Here is a 22597-nt window from a genome sequence, read left to right as displayed (position 1 = left end):
ATGACTTGTGCTCAAAGATGAAAAATGTCAGCTGTTGTTAAAACTGAACAATGACGTATGACTATAGTAGAACGCTGCAGTCATACGTCATCCTCATAAAATCCCTTTGTTTTTGTGAGCGTCACATAGGCTACTGATACAGTATCAGGCGCCTGTGTTTCATACTAAATAGTCTACTGGATGCAGACGTGCTGCAACAACAGATTAATGCTTCAAATATAAATCATTTATTTCAGTTAAACACTCTCCAACCAACATGTGCACAGAAAATAAGGTTTAATGTGGTTAAAGCAGGAAAGTCAGTAAATCAGTGTGCAGTGATGTATAAATGAATGTGGGTGATTGTTACAGTATCTATTGTCCACAGCTGTTTCTACTGTATGAAAAGCTTCTCCTTCACTTCATTAAATCCCTGCAGCATCTGAAGTCAGCAGGACTGATATGTTGATAAATCTGCAGCCTCTGAGAAGTGCTGCGCCAGAGCGCAGTGCCGTTACGCACCACCGTTCACTGTGTTTACCTTCATTAAATCTCCTGATGACACCAGGCTGCTACAGTAGAAACACACACACCTCTACACACACACTGTTAAAACTTCCTGTAAAAACATTCAACAACTGGCAGCAGGGTTGCCATTAAGTTACTGTAAAATTAACATTTTTTTACTGTTACTAAAGTTTACGGTTTCGTGCTGTTAATGAAAAATACAGTATGATCTGGTTTTTCATTGCTTTATTAATAGAACTGTTTTTTTTTCTTTTACAGTATCTTACAGTTGACAGATTTGTTTGATTGAACAATTTAGTTTGTATTTTTTGACAAACATTTTAATAAACCTATTTTTAACCTAAATGAATACTGACTTAGCAGGTTAAACACATAGGAATAGTCACAATACATACAATTAAAGACACTTTTGTTAAGAAAAAGGTTTTAATAGACCTGGTTGTCATTCTTCATAAAATCTGTGTCCAAAGCTGGCTACAAGCACATAATGCAAACCAGAACAAAATGTTCTTTAGGAATGAAGAACAGAGCTAAATCACTGATATTTCAATCATGTAATTACAATGGAAGAGAAAAAAACACAGCTTCTTATTGCACTTGACTTTTTATTTGAATATAAAGTTGGAAAGTTCACATGCAGAACAATTGCATGTTAAACAAAAAGCTGAAACAGAGCGTTCTCTCTCAAACTGTCTTTGGCTTTTTGATGGAAATAGTAGTACAAGGCACTTAGGCTCAGAAATATTGACATGATCAACTATACAGTATCACCTTTTTGACTAACAATATATTTAAAAATCTGAAACAGTGTTTAGAAAACCAAAGCAGGTGACCAGAACAGAAGAGTTCAGTTGAATAAAACTGCATCATTTGCACCACCAGCTGGTGTTTTGATAAATAGAAGCGAGTAATGGGATTGAGTAATCTCACCATCTTAAATGAAGTCCCACTTGAAGTCCATGAGTTTCCTCAGCAGAGTGGATTCATGTGGATCGACTGTTGTTTTGTTTTTGTTGGTGACTTTGCCAGTTTTCTTTGATAAGACTTTGTCCCGTCCAGTCTTGGTGCCTCTCTCAGGGTTTATTCCAACAAAGCGTCTGGAAAAATGATAATGATTCTTCAGACACTGTGTGAAAATCAAGTTGTGTAACTCACTCAGATAAACAACACAATAAAATGCAGCAAATGTATCGATGTGCAACAGCACGTTATGGAAAAGATGAGAAAAATACAGGTGTTACTGAAAGTATCTAACCTTTGGATGAATTGGAGTGTGCATGCTGCCTCTTCTTGGGATCGGAGATTAAAGGTGTAGAAGGTGTAAAATAATGCAGCGAGCCCCGTCAGGAAGGTGGGCTGGATCCCCTCACATATGATGTGGCCCTCAAGGCCGACCATCCAGCGCTGAATACAGCTTCCTGCCGCTTCACCTGAAACTTAGAAGAATTTTCCTGTCAAATTCATGGATTTTTGGTCCATGTTTGAAATGAATTGTGTTGAGCGATGAAAAAGAATTTTGCCATGTGTAGTACTGCTTGAGAAACTTTATTTTAATCCAAAATGAATATTCTGTCCGTTTATACCCTGAATCAATATTTATCTAACAGTTGCTGCCTCTCATTTCAACGGCCCCCAATAACAATAGTAGCACAGTAACATGCAGAGATGTGAAGTTTTAATGGTTACAGAATAGTTATTGTGATATAAATTTGTGCATCTTGTTTGGCTTGTGGCAGAAACAAGAACAGCTGTGGTTTTTTGATGCTAATACAACCACGGTACAGTCAGAGGAGCTTTTGATTTCCTGCCGTGGTCACACAGACAGCAACATGTGTAGCACCATGTGAAGAGTCCACTTGAAAAAACAGACATCGTCAGTTGTGCTAATTTCTCTAAAACATGTGTTTCTTCAGATAATGTATAATATATATATTTTGGATTCAGAAAGTAAACCATGTGAACCATTACATTCAACAGTTTGTTGTTTCTTTCAAAAATATCATTTATGTTTTTTTGCAAATAAAATCTTTATGTATTGACCAACCAATAGTACTGCAACTAAGAGAAGTTGAATTTAAAAAACAGCAGTGCATTCCTATAACGAAGGAGATCAGAATATATCTTTACAAGTGTTTTGCATTATGCTTTAATAGAACATTTTGTTGCTTGTCTATCCAATGATGTAAACATACCAAGCAGTATCAGACAAGGAGTTGCAGGTATGGAGATTGTCCTCTCAATGTCAGCTGTAGCGGCAGATCCCTAGAACATAGAAAGCCAAATACAAAGTGATGAGTCATTATATGACATGGCATATGTGTGTGTATATATGTACATTTATATAAAGGAATCTTACATTTGCAAGAAGGATTAGTCCTGTAATGGTCTCTGAGAAGTGAGCCATCAGAAACTGGATGACACAAACGACAGCTCGACATCTTCACCCAGAGAGAGAACTTCCTTGACTCCTGCATCGGTGGGTTTAGTCTTGAAGAGTTCCACAGTGGTTCTACCACACTCCTCCTCCGACTGTGTAAAAGGTTTACACTGTCAAGACTATCATAATGCTTAATGAGTTCACTGGCAAAATACGTTAACTTAGACATGTAGACATTAAAATGAGCTCCTTGTGTCGTCTGATTAGGCTAATCAGCAATCATCTATGAAATTATGCTTAAACGTTGCTGCTGAATCCTTCTATCATGACGTGCACATATTCAGTAATGCAAACAAACATCTCTGGAAACATCACTGACAGACTTTACACTGATTTATGAGTAAAATTGCTGCTCACCAAATAATTAGTAAGATATAGATGAAGAAAAGAACAGATCTAGCTTCACATGTGCAGTTCAGGTGAAATGGTTCTTCCCAAAATGCAAAAAATACTGCATTATACCGTTATTTTATACTTTTGACTGTTGATTAACGTTAAAATGCAAATACATTATAATTCTATTAAAAAACGGTAAATGGAGCGTAATTTAACAGATTTTTTTTGTATTAACAGGAAAGTGCTACATTTAAAAATAACAGGTTAGTACTGCTGAAGTCCTGCTGTAAATTTACTGCAATCATTTACAGTGAATCAGTCTGGTCGGTTATAACTCGATATTCTGCTTTTTTATGAAGGAGACGTCGGGTTAGCGGGGCTCATCAGCCTCTTCTACGTCTTTCTTTTTAGCCAAAGTAGCGTCTCATGTTTTATCCCGAGACACATTACGATGCAAACGCTGTTGTGTAACATTAATTACTAAACTATGTGACCGTGTACGAGGTGAGATACATTAGGCTATAATTATTGCTGAAATAGCATCAGTCTGATGGGCTATAATCATATAAACAGCTTCACCAAATACATTTTTTAAAAATTTCTATTGTTATAATATTAACTGATGAAAAAACTGCTCCATCTGTCTTTGGCTGCAGATTTGTGGTGATGTGTGTTCATGTCGTGACGCTCTGAACCATCCAGACATTTCCTGAAGAAAAGCTTTCTGTTTGTTGAGTCGTCGTTATCACGTTTAACTGTGATTGGCACAAGTGTTTCACAGCTATGAGACCAGTGATGTGACTGGCTGAGAGAGTATTTATTAATCACCACACCAGTTGATCTATATTCACTCAGCCCTTTTACATGTTGCACTGCTGCACATACATGAACCAAAACAGCAGGTGACAGGTGCGCATGCAGGGCTCCACATTAACTTTTTGAGGCACTTGTCCTTCAGACAAGTATATTTATCTTTCACTTGTCCATGTGTGACAGATGTGGTGAGGACATGTAACGAGACGACTCAAAGGATTGGTTTCCAGCCTTTATTTGCTCCTGCAGAAGACAATGTAACACATATGAATCACCTTCTGGTCTCTCCTGCACATCTGCTCCTAAACATGCAAAATAACAGAATTTACACCAGGAAATAGATGCTAAAATCTCTGCAGCTCTACGTTGACTACATGACGCAGGGCAGCCTGCTGTAATACAAATGGCACCAAGAAAGTTAAACAAAAGCATCTACAAAACTCATATTAACAGTCAAAACAACATGAAACAGCTAGTTAAAGTTATAGTATTAACAGTAAACAATATGCATTAAATGTTACAACATAAACGGTTCAATTTCCATAGAAAACAATAAAATAGCGCAGCAGCATTTTTCCACACAACTTACCCTCAGCAATGCAAAACAGCTCTGTGAGGGACAGAAGGGACGATGTGCAGCAAGGTCATTTCCACAGGAAACATTCATGAATAAAAGTTCCTCATTGAGATAAAATTCACAAACACAAATTGGAGATAAGAATTATTAAAGTGTCTTTTTTAACTGTTACACATCCACAAAAGTCACTTGTCAGAGTAAAAATGACAATAATTGACTTTTTCATTTTGTTTGTGAACGTAGAAATCAGACAAACAGTTGAAAGCATCCAAACAGTGTCAACATATAAATGATTCAATTTATGAATTTTATTCAAGCCATTACTTCCCTGTTAATGATCTTTTCATTTGATCCTGAATTGTGAAGCACTTTGTAAAGTCTGTTTCAATATGAGCTCTATAGATTAATTTTAAGTTTAATAATAATGATTGACAGTGTTTCTACTAGGATTGTTTTCAGGGGGGGTGGTAGGCCCCCTGAAACTACTAGTTATGTTACGGAGCAGGCGTGTCACAGATACGGATACGCGGTGTCGACAGTGTCGTCATAGATACGCAGTAAGGCGGTTGTCTGTATCGCTGTATTTCTCTACACTGAGCTGAAATGAAACAAGTGCACAAAAAATATGTAAATAAATATTAAACAAATATTAACAATATTTATAAACCTCATTTTTAAATATTAACAGTATTTATTTACAACACATAAATAAACATAGGCCTTATGGATGATAGATGGACCAATCAGTCTCTATCTGAAAAACAAATCTGGATTCTCAGCCTCTATATGGTCCTTAATATAGATCAATGTTTGTAATATAACAACATAACAAAAGTGACTGATGGGGAATTAATTTGTTTCAACTTAAAGCCAAATCAAGACAACAGTTTGACTTATAAATGAATCAGATGAATCAGCATTTTGTTTCCTAATAAGTGAAAGTGTCAGTTTTAGTGCTGTGTTTACAACAGTTACTGAGGTCAACGACCTTCTAACAGCTGAAGAAAACATCATGTTAACAGAGTTGTTGTGTAGTGTTAGTACCTGTGTTAAAACATCTGTAAGTCCTTTTATAGCAGGTTTGAATCTTGTGCTTTGACTTTTGTTTGTTAGGATGTCCTTTAGTTTGGATAACAGATTGTGCCTTTAAACATATTTACAGAACAGTAATTCATCTAGATACAGGTGGAAGTCAGACCTTAACAGTTTTTTCTGCCTCCTGCTTTGAATGTGTTCATGTCTCTCCATCACCTGACGCCTGGGCTGCCTCTGTGTGTTTCTCTTTACTCCTTCAACTGTTTCTTTAAATCTTGAATCAGTTGCACCTTCTTCCTTTTCAATCACTTCTTTACTTTCTCCTTGTTTTTCTTTCAACACCATTAAGTTACATCCTGCAATTCTTCCTCACTTCTGTCTCCTCTCTCCTGATTTCTTCACTCACTCTGAAAATGTAAAAGCTTTCCTTTAATAAATCTGACAGCAGGGCCGACTCTAGACATGTTGGTGTCCTAGGAGAGATCAGGATTTGGTGCCCCCCCCCCCAAACCACATTACCCCACCAGTACTGCCTCATCACCACCCTGTCATACATTGAGGAGCAGGTGGACCCAAATGCAGAGACCAGAAAGCAGGGCTGAAGAAAAGCGTCTTTATTTCAAAGACTGGCAGGAAAAAAACAAAAGCAGGATGAGCTGAGTAGAACAAGATACAAAAAAAAATCGACTGAGCAGGAAACTGAGCAAACACGACAGAACAGAATTGACTAACTGAACAGACGACTCGACAAAGACTGAACTGAAAACTGAACTTCAATACAAACTGAAGTAATCAGACAACAAGGAACAGGTGGCACAATACAAGGGCAGGCTGGGAGCTGATAGGCTGGGGAAGACACTAGGAGCAGGGCAGGACCGACGAGGCTACTGCAGAGCAGGTGAGAGGAGGAGCACATGAAAACAGGAGGAGTGAAGGAACACACAAGAGAAACACAGAGCAAAGTAAAACCCAGAAAACACAACAGCACTCAATAACAAGCCAGCATAAATCAAAGTGTCTCTGAATAAATCAACCTAGGTACACAGCACTACAAGCTAACCAATAATCTAATACAGTCTTTCAAAGATACAACTCAAATAACATGAATGAGCAAAAAGACTGGACAACACAAGTGTAACACAGAAAACCAAAAGAAGAAAAAACACAAAGAGCCCAAACCATGAGTCCATGACACACCCGCTCATTCTACAGTAAAAATATGGACAACAAACATCAGACACCACAATGGTTTCAAGATGAAAATATATATTTTTATAAATTACAATTACTTTTCAAACAAACAAATCACGTTTCACAGAATGAATCAATTGTTAAATATTACTATTATTAACTACCTTTACCTGTTAGTAACATCCAAGACGCTGGCACTTGGTTATTGATAGATTACACTGGATAGATGACTCCTTCCATGATGTCATGTGCCCACAATGTTCTGGGGTTTCATTTATAAAACAGTGTGTAGGATCCATACTAAAATTGTACGTGCGCACAAAAGCCGAAAATGGCGTGCACCCAAAAATAATCAGATGTATAAAACCATGCGTACACACGAATGCACGTATATTTCCCTTTATAAATCGCAGTCCACCTGGAAATGTGCGCTCATGGATCAGCGTCATATCCCGCCCTCTACACGCCCACATTCAACCATAAACGGTCGATGCAAAAGCCTTCATGAATATTCATGTACATGTGTTTCTTTCACCGCACCAATCACTCGCTATGTCTTTAGACGCCTGGCCAATCAGTGTTGAGAGTCAGTGTATCGGAGCCTCTCTTGTCACTTGTGCTCAGCAGCAGCAGAGGAAGGACCGCAACAGGCATGAACAGACATTTAACCTTTTATTTCCCCGTTTTCACACGTATTGAAATTATGTGTGTAACCCAAAACAACCATATACAACCTCAATAAACATTCCTGTGGATTGTTAAGTCAGACATCTCTGGTTAAATGTTTAACACACCCTGCAGTGGGCCAGCTCCCAGTTAACCAGTATAAGTAGTTTTTACACCACTCACTCAATATGTAAAATACAATAAACACTATATTAGTTTATATTTACTCCAAAATCCAGCATACAGGTATTTCTCTAATTGACACAGTGAGCACAGGTGGTGAAGATGAGCCGGTGAGGTGACTGGAGAAGGCAGAGTGTGTGTGGCAGCCACCGCTGTGTCTCCAGTGTCTCTGTGCTTGACAATACAGCCGTGTTTACTGTAGCCATTTTACACATATAAACTACATGGGAACTCATACTTGGTGATATATGCACAGTATAACCAAATATTAAAAATCTATTAACGCTCTGTCCTGTAAATATGTTTTAGTTCCGTTTGTTGAAGTTATTTGATGTCATCTTGGATTTCTACAATCAATGATGATCATTTCATCAGTAAGTTAACGTGGCTAAGGTGAAAATCAATCAGTATTTTCATGCTTAGCTAATATTGGAGAAAGGCAACCCAGACTTTGCAGAATCCTGCCACCTGCCACATCCTGACATCATTCATTTCAGCTGCTGCTGCTCCACAACTGACTCTCTCCTTTGTGCTCCGGGTGAGGCAGCACTGATGAAATGTTGGGCAGACTTTAAGATCTGAGTTGCTTTATATCTTTACAAATTGAAAGATGTTTATGGAAGTTATGGCTTACTACAAGCCAAAGTACAGATAACACTGCTGGTTTGAGTGTTTCTGATAATGTGGATCTATAATTGATGTTTGATATTAAGTGAAATGAAATGTGTGAGAGGATTATTATACAATCTGCCTTCAATTCTGCGTCGTGGATTTCCCCTGTCTCTAAAATGTTCCTACGCATGGGTAAGAGTTTAGGTGCAGGTGCGCACATTGTCCCATCAAGTTTGTTTTTATAGATCACAACTTTTGCTTGGGAAGTGGCGTACGCCTCTTTCAGGCCCCGTTCCTGCTTACTCAACAAATGAGATCCCTGGACTGTTCTCGTGGGTTTTGAGTATTTCACTGCAATTTTTCCAATCATTAAATCAATTACTGATTAGTTTGTAGTTTTTTTGTGAGAACAGGTTGCAGCAGAAGCAGTAAAGACTTTTTAAAAAAAAATTTCTGGGAATATACCCAACCAACTTCTCTTGATTTTCTCTCCATTCACTTATTTTCTGTAGAAGTGGTGGTGATGGGAACTTCTCCCATCCTCTCATTTTGTAAATGTAGAGTCTTATTTTAGCTGATATGGCCTCTGCTGACTATCTCTGTCCTCACCATATCAGACAGGGCTGCCAGTCAGCAGGATCTATAGCTGCTGCCTTGATGGACTCACATACTTCAGGATCTGTTCCAGTTGATGGTGTCTGCAGGCTGTAGAGTAGTAGAAGTGTCTGTTGTGTCTGTTGTTGCTTCACCTGCAGGCAAATCTAAACATACATGTAAATATAGTTATTAATCCTTTAGTAAGGACACACAATGATTCATAAATGACAACACATCAGACAATAAACACATCTGAAGCATAAATTATAGATAACGGTTGACCAGAACTGTTCAATTACATGAGTGAAAAAAAGTGAAGAATCCAAGTTGAAATTATTTTAGATGGAATAAGTTATTCTAGCTTTAATGTGTCCTGTAGACAACTTGAATAAATATAGATGGTTGCAGTCTAATATTGATTAGTATTTAAGTTCGCTATGTTCCCTTTATAATATAGAAATTATATTTATGATTCAATATATTTTATTGCGCTAGTGTTACCATGATAACACAAGTATGTAAGAAACCATTTAATAAAAGATAATATTGATATTTGACTTGAAATTAACAAGGTGTAACTGTGACATTCAAATAACAAGAATAATAATAATAATAATAATAATAATAAAGACAACATAGCAGTGTATTATCAGTTACACAGAGACCACAAATAAGTGGCTGAACTGACCTGCTTCAGAGAGTGGTGTAGATGGGAGATCAGATGTAACTTCTCCAGCAGCTGGAGGCTTCTGCAGATATTTCCTGAGTGCATCTGGACAGTTATAGAGTAGATATCAGCTTGTTACAAGCAAAAACATGTAGCTGCAGAGTAGACAAACAACTGCTGCAGCCTGTTGCACCAGCTGTGTGTCAGTTCAAACTTAGTTATAACGTAAATTATTATCACTAAGTTGTGATTTATGCATCACTAAAGTAAAAGCTTTCACCACGGAGATAAGTTACAACATAACTGTAATTGCTGCCATTTAGCAACACAGTAATCCAGTAGAGATCTAATTTATTGATATGATATTTCACTATTGATCCAGTTTACTACAATGTACTACGATGCCAAGTGGCTCATGCCAGCTTACACATAGTTGGTGCAACCCAGTGCAGAAATCTATGTTTTTATGGATATAGCGTTAGCCATTATCACTGATATTGGTCAGTGAAATGTCAGCACAAAGCCTTACGTTGTAGGAAGGAGCAGTTATCCAGATAGCTCGCTACTGCCTTGTCATTCAGTCTCATATCTTTCAATCTGTAATGATATGTGAGTCCAGCAGCTATCGTAGCATCAATCGAACCACCAATCTTCCGATTAGTGGACGACCCGCTCCTGACCCTACCTCCTGAGCCACAGCCGCCAAGCTGCAACAGTCATGTTTACAACAGCAAAGTCACTTTATAAACTCAATAATATCTCTGGAAACAAATGTAAAATATCAATAAAATAAACAATATTCCTGACATGAAAATACTGAGTGAAGTTTAGAAAGAAAGAAGAAGACAGACATCAGTCAGTATCAGTCCTTCCTCCTGTCCTCCTCCTCCTCCCTCTGCTGCTGATGTGATTGACTGCTGCAGGTACCGCTGGTAGAGAGGAGAGGCTGCTTTGTCTCAGCCAGCAGCTGAGTTTACAAGAATGAGCCAAATTTGAAGATTGGTGGCAAACTAAGCTAAACAGTTAGACTACATACAGACAGCTTTAGTTTTAGCTTGTTGCTAACAATTAGCTATTAGCCGAGCTAGCGCGCTGTGTTTGTGTAAAACATAGCAGCGGTGGATGAGAGACTGCGGACAGAGCAGTTGAAAATATCACTTTTCTACATGTTTATGCTTGTTGATCAGGTGTATTGATAGAGTATTGGCTTTTTACTCGCTAAGGTGTTATTGCACTTAAGAAGTAACGAGCGTAGTTGTCGTCAACTCGAGTAATCTTCACTTCACATGTGATCTGCTGTTCACTGACTTTGCTGTGTGTATGTGTGTTTGTGTGTGTGTGTGTCTGTGTGTTTGTGTTTGTTTGTGTGTGTGTGTTTGTGCGTGTTTGTGTTTGTTTTTGTCTGTGTGTGTGTGTGTGTTTGTGTCTGTGTGTTTGTGTGTGTGTGCGTGTGTTTGTGTTTGTGTGTGTGTGTCTCTGTAAGTGTTTGTCTGTGTTTGTGTGTGTGTCTTTGTGTGTGTGTGTTTGTGTGTCTGTGTGTGTGTGTGTGTGTGTGTGCGTGTGTTTGTGTTTGTGTGTGTGTGTCTCTGTAAGTGTTTGTCTGTGTTTGTGTGTGTGTCTTTGTGTGTGTGTGTTTGTGTGTGTGTGTTTCTGTATGTGTGTGTGGGTGAGTGTGTGTATATGTGTGTTTGTGTGTGTTTGTGTTTGTGTGTGTGTCTGTGTGTGTGTGTGTGTGTGTGTGTGTGTGTGTGTGTGTGTGTGTGTGGAGGAGAGGCTGCAGTTTGAGAATAAATTACACCAAACCATTAAAAAGTACTGATAAAAGAACCAGTAACATCGGAGCTTATCAATACTACAGTCTTTAATCATTTATCCTCGGGGCTCGTTTAATACCGGGTTTCGGTACCCATCCCTACAGAGAAAGAAGTGCACATTAAATAAAACTGCCATACCTTTGATTATTTTGGAGAAAACAGACGTATAAATTGATGCATAAACAACCGCAGGAAGCTGGAACAAGCGTTGATGTCTGGAACAACCAACGTCTCTTTCCCTCGCCGTTTAATCGTTTACAAAGTGAAAAAAGCAGAAATGTGGTGGCAGAGTAAAATCTTTTTTGTGTTAGTGGTAAAAATAAACAGACTATGATGGAACAAATAATTCACTTTTGATGGAAATCCGTCTGTAGACGGAGCTCTTGCACCCATGTAATCTGCTTCTAACGCTACATGATTTCTTCTTTATTCAGATTGGAGAACTGCAGTTTGTCAGAGATCAGCTGTGCTTCTCTGCTCTCAGCTCTGAAGTCCAACCCCTCCCATCTGAGAGAGCTGAATCTGAGTGAAGACTCCAGTCGGGACGGTTCAGAAAAGAATCTGCAGTTTGATTTTCTGAAGAGTCCACACTGTAGACTGGAGACTCTGAGGTCAGACACCATTTCTTACTTGTGTGCTGAGATTAATATGATGTGAAAGTTGTGGTGACACTAAACTGCAGACATAAGGATGATTTTTATGAGGTAAAATCTCCTTCAGATTTACACATTCAAATGTTGTTTTCAAACATTTAAATACTATTTAAAGCCTCCCTCCAGTGTATTTTGGCATTTTTGAGACATTTCATATTTTTCTGAGTCATTTTCTGACCATGTTGATTAGCCACAATGTTCACCAAATATTTGTGGACAAATGACTTAATTTTGTGCTCAAAGATCAAAAATGTCAGCTGTTGTTAAAAGTGAACAATGACGTATGACTATAGTAGAACGCTGCAGTCATACGTCATCCTCATAAAATCCCTTTGTTTTTGTGAGCGTCACATAGGCTACTGATACAGTATCAGGCGCCTGTGTTTCATACTAAATAGTCTACTGGATGCAGACGTGCTGCAACAACAGATTAATGCTTCAAATATAAATCATTTATTTCAGTTAAACACTCTCCAACCAACATGTGCACAGAAAATAAGGTTTAATGTGGTTAAAGCAGGAAAGTCAGTAAATCAGTGTGCAGTGATGTATAAATGAATGTGGGTGATTGTTACAGTATCTGTTGTCCACAGCTGTTTCTACTGTATGAAAAGCTTCTCCTTCACTTCATTAAATCCCTGCAGCATCTGAAGTCAGCAGGACTGATATGTTGATAAATCTGCAGCCTCTGAGAAGTGCTGCGCCAGAGCGCAGTGCCGTTACACACCACCGTTACGCACCACCGTTCACTGTGTTTACCTTCATTAAATCTCCTGATGACACCAGGCTGCTACAGTAGAAACACACACACCTCTACACACACACTGTTAAAACTTCCTGTAAAAACATTCAACAACTGGCAGCAGGGTTGCCATTAAGTTACTGTAAAATTAACATTTTTTTTACTGTTACTAAAGTTTACGGTTTCGTGCTGTTAATGAAAAATACAGTATGATCTGGTTTTTCATTGCTTTATTAATAGAACTGTTTTTTTTTCTTTTACAGTATCTTACAGTTGACAGATTTGTTTGATTGAACAATTTAGTTTGTATTTTTTGACAAACATTTTAATAAACCTATTTTTAACCTAAATGAATACTGACTTAGCAGGTTAAACACATAGGAATAGTCACAATACATACAATTAAAGACACTTTTGTTAAGAAAAAGGTTTTAATAGACCTGGTTGTCATTCTTCATAAAATCTGTGTCCAAAGCTGGCTACAAGCACATAATGCAAACCAGAACAAAATGTTCTTTAGGAATGAAGAACAGAGCTAAATCACTGATATTTCAATCATGTAATTACAATGGAAGAGAAAAAAACACAGCTTCTTATTGCACTTGACTTTTTATTTGAATATAAAGTTGGAAAGTTCACATGCAGAACAATTGCATGTTAAACAAAAAGCTGAAACAGAGCGTTCTCTCTCAATCTGTCTTTGGCTTTTTGATGGAAATAGTAGTACAAGGCACTTAGGCTCAGAAATATTGACATGATCAACTATACAGTATCACCTTTTTGACTAACAATATATTTAAAAATCTGAAACAGTGTTTAGAAAACCAAAGCAGGTGACCAGAACAGAAGAGTTCAGTTGAATAAAACTGCATCATTTGCACCACCAGCTGGTGTTTTGATAAATAGAAGCGAGTAATGGGATTGAGTAATCTCACCATCTTAAATGAAGTCCCACTTGAAGTCCATGAGTTTCCTCAGCAGAGTGGATTCATGTGGATCGACTGTTGTTTTGTTTTTGTTGGTGACTTTGCCAGTTTTCTTTGATAAGACTTTGTCCCGTCCAGTCTTGGTGCCTCTCTCAGGGTTTATTCCAACAAAGCGTCTGGAAAAATGATAATGATTCTTCAGACACTGTGTGAAAATCAAGTTGTGTAACTCACTCAGATAAACAACACAATAAAATGCAGCAAATGTATCGATGTGCAACAGCACGTTATGGAAAAGATGAGAAAAATACAGGTGTTACTGAAAGTATCTAACCTTTGGATGAATTGGAGTGTGCATGCTGCCTCTTCTTGGGATCAGAGATTAAAGGTGTAGAAGGTGTAAAATAACGCAGCGAGCCCCGTCAGGAAGGTGGGCTGGATCCCCTCACATATGATGTGGCCCTCAAGGCCGACCATCCAGCGCTGAATACAGCTTCCTGCCGTTTCACCTGAAACTTAGAAGAATTTTCCTGTCAAATTCATGGATTTTTGGTCCATGTTTGAAATGAATTGTGTTGAGCGATGAAAAAGTATTTTGCCATGTGTAGTACTGCTTGAGAAACTTTATTTTAATCCAAAATGAATATTCTGTCCATTTATACCCTGAATCAATATTTATCTAACAGTTGCTGCCTCTCATTTCAACTGCCCCCAATAACAATAGTAGCACAGTAACATGCAGAGATGTGAAGTTTTAATGGTTACAGAATAGTTATTGTGATATAAATTTGTGCATCTTGTTTGGCTTGTGGCAGAAACAAGAACAGCTGTAGTTTTTTGATGCTAATACAACCACGGTACAGTCAGAGGAGCTTTTGATTTCCTGCCGTGGTCACACAGACAGCAACATGTGTAGCACCATGTGAAGAGTCCACTTGAAAAAACAGATATCGTCAGTTGTGCTAATTTCTCTAAAACATGTGTTTCTTCAGATAATATTCAAAAACAGTAGTTGACTTTTGCATCATTTTGGATTTTGGATTCAGAAAGTAAACCATGTAAACCATTACATTCAACAGTTTGTTGTTTCTTTCAAAAATATCATTCATGGTTTTTTTCAAATAAATTCTTTATGTATTGACCAACCAATAGTACTGCAACTAAGAGAAGTTGAATTTAAAAAACAGCAGTGCATTCCTATAACAAAGGAGATCAGAATATGTCTTTACAAGAGTTTTGCATTATGCTTTAATAGAACATTTTGTTGCTTGTCTATCCAATGATGTAAACATACCAAGCAGTATCAGACAAGGAATTGCAGGTATGGAGATTATCCTCTCAACGTCAGCTGTAGTGGCAGATCCCTAGAACATAGAAAGCCAAATACAAAGTGATGAGTCATTATATGACATGGCATATGTGTGTGTATATATGTACATATACATAAAGGAATCTTACATTTGCAAGAAGGATTAGTCCTGTAATGGTCTCTGAGAAGTGAGCCATCAGAAACTGGATGACACAAACGACAGCTCGACATCTTCACCCAGAGAGAGAACTTCCTTGACTCCTGCATCGGTGGGTTTAGTCTTGAAGAGTTCCACAGTGGTTCTACCACACTCCTCCTCCGACTGTGTAAAAGGTTTACACTGTAAAGACTATCATAATGCTTAATGAGTTCACTGGCAAAATACGTTAACTTAGACATGTAGACATTAAAATGAGCTCCTTGTGTCGTCTGATTAGGCTAATCAGCAATCATCTATGAAATTATGCTTAAACGTTGCTGCTGAATCCTTCTATCATGACGTGCACATATTCAGTAATGCAAACAAACATCTCTGGAAACATCACTGACAGACTTTACACTGATTTATGAGTAAAATTGCTGCTCACCAAATAATTAGTAAGATATAGATGAAGAAAAGAACAGATCTAGCTTCACATGTGCAGTTCAGGTGAAATGGTTCTTCCCAAAATGCAAAAAATACTGCATTATACCGTTATTTTATACTTTTGACTGTTGATTAACGTTAAAATGCAAATACATTATAATTCTATTAAAAAACGGTAAATGGAGCGTAATTTAACAGATTTTTTTTGTATTAACAGGAAAGTGCTACATTTAAAAATAACAGGTTAGTACTGCTGAAGTCCTGCTGTAAATTTACTGCAATCATTTACAGTGAATCAGTCTGGTCGGTTATAACTCGATATTCTGCTTTTTTATGAAGGAGACGTCGGGTTAGCGGGGCTCATCAGCCTCTTCTACGTCTTTCTTTTTAGCCAAAGTAGCGTCTCATGTTTTATCCCGAGACACATTACGATGCAAACGCTGTTGTGTAACATTAATTACTAAACTATGTGACCGTGTACGAGGTGAGATACATTAGGCTATAATTATTGCTGAAATAGCATCAGTCTGATGGGCTATAATCATATAAACAGCTTCACCAAATACATTTTTTAAAAATTTCTATTGTTATAATATTAACTGATGAAAAAACTGCTCCATCTGTCTTTGGCTGCAGATTTGTGGTGATGTGTGTTCATGTCGTGACGCTCTGAACCATCCAGACATTTCCTGAAGAAAAGCTTTCTGTTTGTTGAGTCGTCGTTATCACGTTTAACTGTGATTGGCACAAGTGTTTCACAGCTATGAGACCAGTGATGTGACTGGCTGAGAGAGTATTTATTAATCACCACACCAGTTGATCTATATTCACTCAGCCCTTTTACATGTTGCACTGCTGCACATACATGAACCAAAACAGCAGGTGACAGGTGCGCATGCAGGGCTCCACATTAACTTTTTGAGGCACTTGTCCTTCAGACAAGTAAATTTATCTTTCACTTGTACATGTGTGACAGATGTGGTAAGGACATGTAACGAGACGACTCAAAGGATTGGTTTCCAGCCTTTATTTGCTCCTGCAGAAGACAATGTAACACATATGAATCACCTTCTGGTCTCTCCTGCACATCTGCTCCTAAACATGCAAAATAACAGAATTTACATCAGGAAATAGATGCTAAAATCTCTGCAGCGCTACGTTGACTACATGACGCAGGGCAGCCTGCTGTAATACAAATGGCACCAAGAAAGTTCAACAAAAGCATCTACAAAACTCATATTAACAGTCAAAACAACATGAAACAGCTAGTTAAAGTAATAGTATTAACAGTAAACAATATGCATTAAATGTTACAACATAAACGGTTCAAATTTCATAGAAAACAATAAAATAGCACAGCAGCATTTTTCCACACAACTTACCCTCAGCAATGCAAAACAGCTCTGTGAGGGACAGAAGGGACGATGTGCAGCAAGGTCATTTCCACAGGAAACATTCATGAATAAAAGTTCCTCATTGAGATAAAATTCACAAACACAAATTGGAAATAAGAATTATTAAAGTGTCTTTTTTAACTGTTACACATCCACAAAAGTCACTTGTCAGAGTAAAAATGACAATAATTGACTTTTTCATTTTGTTTGTGAACGTAGAAATCAGACGAACAAACAGTTGAAAGCATCCAAACAGTGTCAACATATAAATGATTCAATTTATGAATTTTATTCAAGCCATTACTTCCCTGTTAATGATCTTTTCATTTGATCCTGAATTGTGAAGCACTTTGTAAAGTCTGTTTCAATATGAGCTCTATTGATTAATTATTGATCATCCTTCTGACGTTTAATAATAATGATTGACAGTGTTTCTACTAGGATTGTTTTCAGGGGGAGTGGTAGGCCCCCTGAAACTACTAGTTATGTTACGGAGCAGGCGCGTCACAGATACGGATACGCGGTGTCGACAATGTCGTCAGATACGTTAGATACGCAGTAAGGCGGTTGTCTGTATCGCTGTATTTCTCTACACTGAGCTGAAATGAAACAAGTGCACAAAAAATATGTAAATAAATATTAAACAAATATTAACAATATTTATTAACCTAATTTTTAAATATTAACAGTATTTATTTACAACACATAAATAAACGTAGGCCTTATGGATGATAGATGGACCAATCAGTCTCTATCTGAAAAACAAATCTGGATTCTCAGCCTCTATATGGTCCTTAATATAGATCAATGTTTGTAATATAACAACATAACAAAAGTGACTGATGGGGAATTAATTTGTTTCAACTTAAAGCCAAATCAAGACAACAGTTTGACTTATAAATGAATCAGATGAATCAGCATTTTGTTTCCTAATAAGTGAAAGTGTCAGTTTTAGTGCTGTGTTTACAACAGTTACTGAGGTCAACGACCTTCTAACAGCTGAAGAAAACATCATGTTAACAGAGTTGTTGTGTAGTGTTAGTACCTGTGTTAAAACATCTGTAAGTCCTTTTATAGCAGGTTTGAATCTTGTGCTTTGACTTTTGTTTGTTAGGATGTCCTTTAGTTTGGATAACAGATTGTGTCTTTAAACATATTTACAGAACAGTAATTCATCTAGATACAGGTGGAAGTCAGACCTTAACAGTTTTTTCTGCCTCCTGCTTTGAATGTGTTCATGTCTCTCCATCACCTGACGCCTGGGCTGCCTCTGTGTGTTTCTCTTTACTCCTTCAACTGTTTCTTTAAATCTTGAATCAGTTGCACCTTCTTCCTTTTCAATCACTTCTTTACTTTCTCCTTGTTTTTCTTTCAACACCATTAAGTTACATCCTGCAATTCTTCCTCACTTCTGTCTCCTCTCTCCTGATTTCTTCACTCACTCTGAAAATGTAAAAGCTTTCCTTTAATAAATCTGACAGCAGGGCCGACTCTAGACATGTTGGTGCCCTAGGAGAGATTAGGATTTAGTGCCCCCCCCCCAAACCACATTACCCCACCAGTACTGCCTCATCACCACCCTGTCATACATTGAGGAGCAGGTGGACCCAAATGCAGAGACCAGAAAGCAGGGCTGAAGAAAAGCGTCTTTATTTCAAAGACTGGCAGGAAAAAAACAAAAGCAGGATGAGCTGAGTAGAACAAGATACAAAAAAAAAAAATCGACTGAGCAGGAAACTGAGCAAACACGACATAACAGAATTGACTAACTGAACAGACGACTCGACAAAGACTGAACTGAAAACTGAACTTCAATACAAACTGAAGTAATCAGACAACAAGGAACAGGTGGCACAATACAAGGGCAGGCTGGGAGCTGATAGGCTGGGGAAGACACTAGGAGCAGGGCAGGACCAACGAGGCTACTGCAGGGCAGGTGAGAGGAGGAGCACATGAAAACAGGAGGAGTGAAGGAACACACGAGAAACACAGAGCAAAGTAAAACCCAGAAAACACAACAGCACAGTAGATGTAGATAGATTACACTGGATAGATGACTCCTTCCATGATGTCATGTGCCCACAATGTTCTGGGGTTTCATTTATAAAACAGTGTGTAGGATCCACACTAAAATTGTACGTGCGCACAAAAGCCGAAAATGGCGTGCACCCAAAAATAATCATATTTATAAAACCATGCGTACACACGAATGCACGTATATTTCCCTTTATAAATCACAGTCCACCTGGAAATGTGCGCTCATGGATCAGCGTCATATCCCGCCCTCTACACGCCCACATTCAACCATAAATGGTCGATGCAAAAGCCTTCATGAATATTCATGTACATGTGTTTCTTTCACCGCAGCAATCACTCTCTCTGTCTTTAGACGCCTGGCCAATCAGTGTTGAGAGTCAGTGTATCGGAGCCTTTCTTGTCACTTGTGCTCAGCAGCAGCAGGGGAAGGACCACAACAGGCATGAACAGACATTTAACCTTTTATTTCCCCGTTTTCACACGTATTGAAATTATGTGTGTAACCCAAAACAACCATATACAACCTCAATAAACATTCCTGTGGATTGTTAAGTTAGACATCTCTGGTTAAATGTTTAACACACCCTGCAGTGGGCCAGCTCCCAGTTAACCAGTATAAGTAGTTTTTACACCACTCACTCAATATGTAAAATACAATAAACACTATATTAGTTTATATTTACTCCAAAATCCAGCATACAGGTATTTCTCTAATTGACACAGTGAGCACAGGTGGTGAAGATGAGCCGGTGAGGTGACTGGAGAAGGCAGAGTGTGTGTGGCAGCCACCGCTGTGTCTCCAGTGTCTCTGTGCTTGACAATACAGCCGTGTTTACTGTAGCCATTTTACACATATAAACTACATGGGAACTCATACTTGGTGATATATGCACAGTATAACCAAATATTAAAAATCTATTAACGCTCTGTCCTGTAAATATGTTTTAGTTCCGTTTGTTGAAGTTATTTGATGTCATCTTGGATTTCTACAATCAATGATGATCATTTCATCAGTAAGTTAACGTGGCTAAGGTGAAAATCAATCAGTATTTTCATGCTTAGCTAATATTGGAGAAAGGCAACCCAGACTTTGCAGAATCCTGCCACCTGCCACATCCTGACATCATTCATTTCAGCTGCTGCTGCTCCACAACTGACTCTCTCCTTTGTGCTCCGGGTGAGGCAGCACTGATGAAATGTTGGGCAGACTTTAAGATCTGAGTTGCTTTATATCTTTACAAATTGAAAGATGTTTATGGAAGTTATGGCTCACTACAAGCCAAAGTACAGATAACACTGCTGGTTTGAGTGTTTCTGATAATGTGGATCTATAATTGATGTTTGATATTAAGTGAAATGAAATGTGTGAGAGGATTATTATACAATCTGCCTTCAATTCACTTCAATTCTGCGTCGTGGATTTCCCCTGTCTCTAAAATGTTCCTACGCATGGGTAAGAGTTTAGGTGCAGGTGCGCACATTGTCCCATCAAGTTTGTTTTTATAGATCACAACTTTTGCTTGGGAAGTGGCGTACGCCTCTTTCAGGCCCCGTTCCTGCTTACTCAACAAATGAGATCCCTGGACTGTTCTCGTGGGTTTTGAATATTTCACTGCAATTTTTCCAGTCATTAAATCAATTACTGATTAGTTTGTAGTTTTTTTGTGAGAACAGGTTGCAGCAGAAACAGTAAAGACTTGTTTAAATTTTTTCTTGGAATATACCCAACCAACTTCTCTTGATTTTCTCTCCATTCACTTATTTTCTGTAGAAGTGGTGGTGATGGGAACTTCTCCCATCCTCTCATTTTGTAAATGTAGAGTCTTATTTTAGCTGATATGGCCTCTGCTGACTATCTCTGTCCTCACCATATCAGACAGGGCTGCCAGTCAGCAGGATCTATAGCTGCTGCCTTGATGGACTCACATATTTCAGGATCTGTTCCAGTTGATGGTGTCTGCAGGCTGTAGAGTAGTAGAAGTGTCTGTTGTGTCTGTTGTTGCTTCACCTGCAGGCAAATCTAAACATACATGTAAATATAGTTATTAATCCTTTAGTAAGGACACACAATGATTCATAAATGACAACACATCAGACAATAAACACATCTGAAGCATAAATTATAGATAACGGTTGACCAGAACTGTTCAATTACATGAGTGAAAAAAAGTGAAGAATCCAAGTTGAAATTATTTTAGATGGAATAAGTTATTCTAGCTTTAATGTGTCCTGTAGACAACTTGAATAAATATAGATGGTTGCAGTCTAATATTGATTAGTATTTAAGTTAGCTATGTTCCCTTTATAATATAGAAATTATATTTATGATTCAATATATTTTATTGCGCTAGTGTTACCATGATAACACAAGTATGTAAGAAACCATTTAATAAAAGATAATATTGATATTTGACTTGAAATTAACAAGGTGTAACTGTGACATTCAAATAATAATAATACTACTAATAATAAATATATTAATAATAATAATAATAATAATAAAGACAACATAGCAGTGTATTATCAGTTACACAGAGACCACAAATAAGTGGCTGAACTGACCTGCTTCAGAGAGTGGTGTAGATGGGAGATCAGATGTAACTTCTCCAGCAGCTGGAGGCTTCTGCAGATATTTCCTGAGTGCATCTGGACAGTTATAGAGTAGATATCAGCCTGTTACAAGCAAAAACATGTAGCTGCAGAGTAGACAAACAACTGCTGCAGCCTGTTGCACCAGCTGTGTGTCAGTTCAAAAAAAAAAAAATAAAAGCTTTCACCACGGAGATAAGTTACAACATAACTCTAATTGCTGCCATTTAGCAACACAGTAATCCAGTAGAGACCTAATTTATTGATATGATATTTCACTATTGATCCAGTTTACTACAATGTGCTACGATGCCAAGTGGCTCATGCCAGCTTACACATAGTTGGTGCAACCCAGTGCAGAAATGTATGTTTTTATGGATATAGCGTTAGCCATTATCACTGATATTGGTCAGTGAAATTTCAGCACAAAGCCTTACGTTGTAGGAAGGAGCAGTTATCCAGATAGCTCGCTACTGGCTTGTCATTCAGTCTCATATCCTTCAATCTGTAACGATATGTGAGTCCAGCAGCTATCGTAGCATCATTATCTAGCATTAGCTTTATTGCTACTTAGCTAGCTATGTTAACATTAGACGACATACCTCTATATTGGACTTTCTTTTCCTCCTCCTCTTTTCTCCGTTTTCTTTCTTGTGCATCTGAAGGTTTGGACCTTTTCATTATGTAATAAAATGTGAATATCTGCCTCTTGACATCTCGTCACAGACTTTGTCTGTCTGTGATGCATCATCCCTCTTTTTCAGTGCGCACAGTAGAGGTGCAGAGCAGATGAAACATTGTGAGGATTTTTTTTGTCACTTTTAACTTGTGTAGTGGGACAAGTAAATTTCTTTTCCATTTGCCGTATAAAGAAATCGGACAAGCCTTAAAGTCGAGCCCTAAATTCTGAATTTATTCTTTTTTTA

The 22597-nt window shown here is 37.9% G+C and overlaps 2 protein-coding genes and 4 long non-coding RNA genes across 6 annotated transcripts in view; 2 read left to right on the top strand and 4 right to left on the bottom strand.

Annotated features, from left to right (window-relative positions):
• The window catches only part of LOC122976773 (NACHT, LRR and PYD domains-containing protein 12-like), a 197501-nt gene that overhangs the window by 72108 nt on the left and 102796 nt on the right, over positions 1-22597 (top strand). The gene's annotated exons all lie outside the window — the stretch shown is intronic.
• The window catches only part of LOC122976777 (ribonuclease inhibitor-like), a 53920-nt gene that overhangs the window by 22354 nt on the left and 8969 nt on the right, over positions 1-22597 (top strand). Inside the window, exon 4 of the mRNA XM_044345443.1 lies at positions 11870-12046. Within this exon, the coding sequence (XP_044201378.1) occupies positions 11870-12046 (177 nt within the window). The remainder of the gene's footprint in view (positions 1-11869; positions 12047-22597) is intronic.
• On the bottom strand, positions 819-2357 carry LOC122976784. The gene is made up of 2 exons (XR_006401047.1): positions 1763-2357; positions 819-1604 (listed from the first exon to the last, which is right to left on the bottom strand). It is a non-coding gene; the product is annotated as an uncharacterized LOC122976784 (long non-coding RNA).
• Positions 4313-4800, bottom strand: LOC122976782. The gene is made up of 2 exons (XR_006401045.1): positions 4683-4800; positions 4313-4395 (listed from the first exon to the last, which is right to left on the bottom strand). It is a non-coding gene; the product is annotated as an uncharacterized LOC122976782 (long non-coding RNA).
• LOC122976781 lies at positions 16664-17419 on the bottom strand. Its single transcript, XR_006401044.1, has 2 exons — positions 17034-17419; positions 16664-16746 (listed from the first exon to the last, which is right to left on the bottom strand). It is a non-coding gene; the product is annotated as an uncharacterized LOC122976781 (long non-coding RNA).
• Positions 21016-22492, bottom strand: LOC122976779. Its single transcript, XR_006401042.1, has 3 exons — positions 22109-22492; positions 21645-21728; positions 21016-21102 (listed from the first exon to the last, which is right to left on the bottom strand). It is a non-coding gene; the product is annotated as an uncharacterized LOC122976779 (long non-coding RNA).

The sequence above is a fragment of the Thunnus albacares genome, chromosome 24 (assembly GCF_914725855.1).
Source record: "Thunnus albacares chromosome 24, fThuAlb1.1, whole genome shotgun sequence".
Lineage (NCBI taxonomy): Eukaryota > Metazoa > Chordata > Actinopteri > Scombriformes > Scombridae > Thunnus > Thunnus albacares.
Note: the sequence above shows the minus strand (reverse complement) of the source record. Positions and strands in the feature narration are given on the sequence as shown.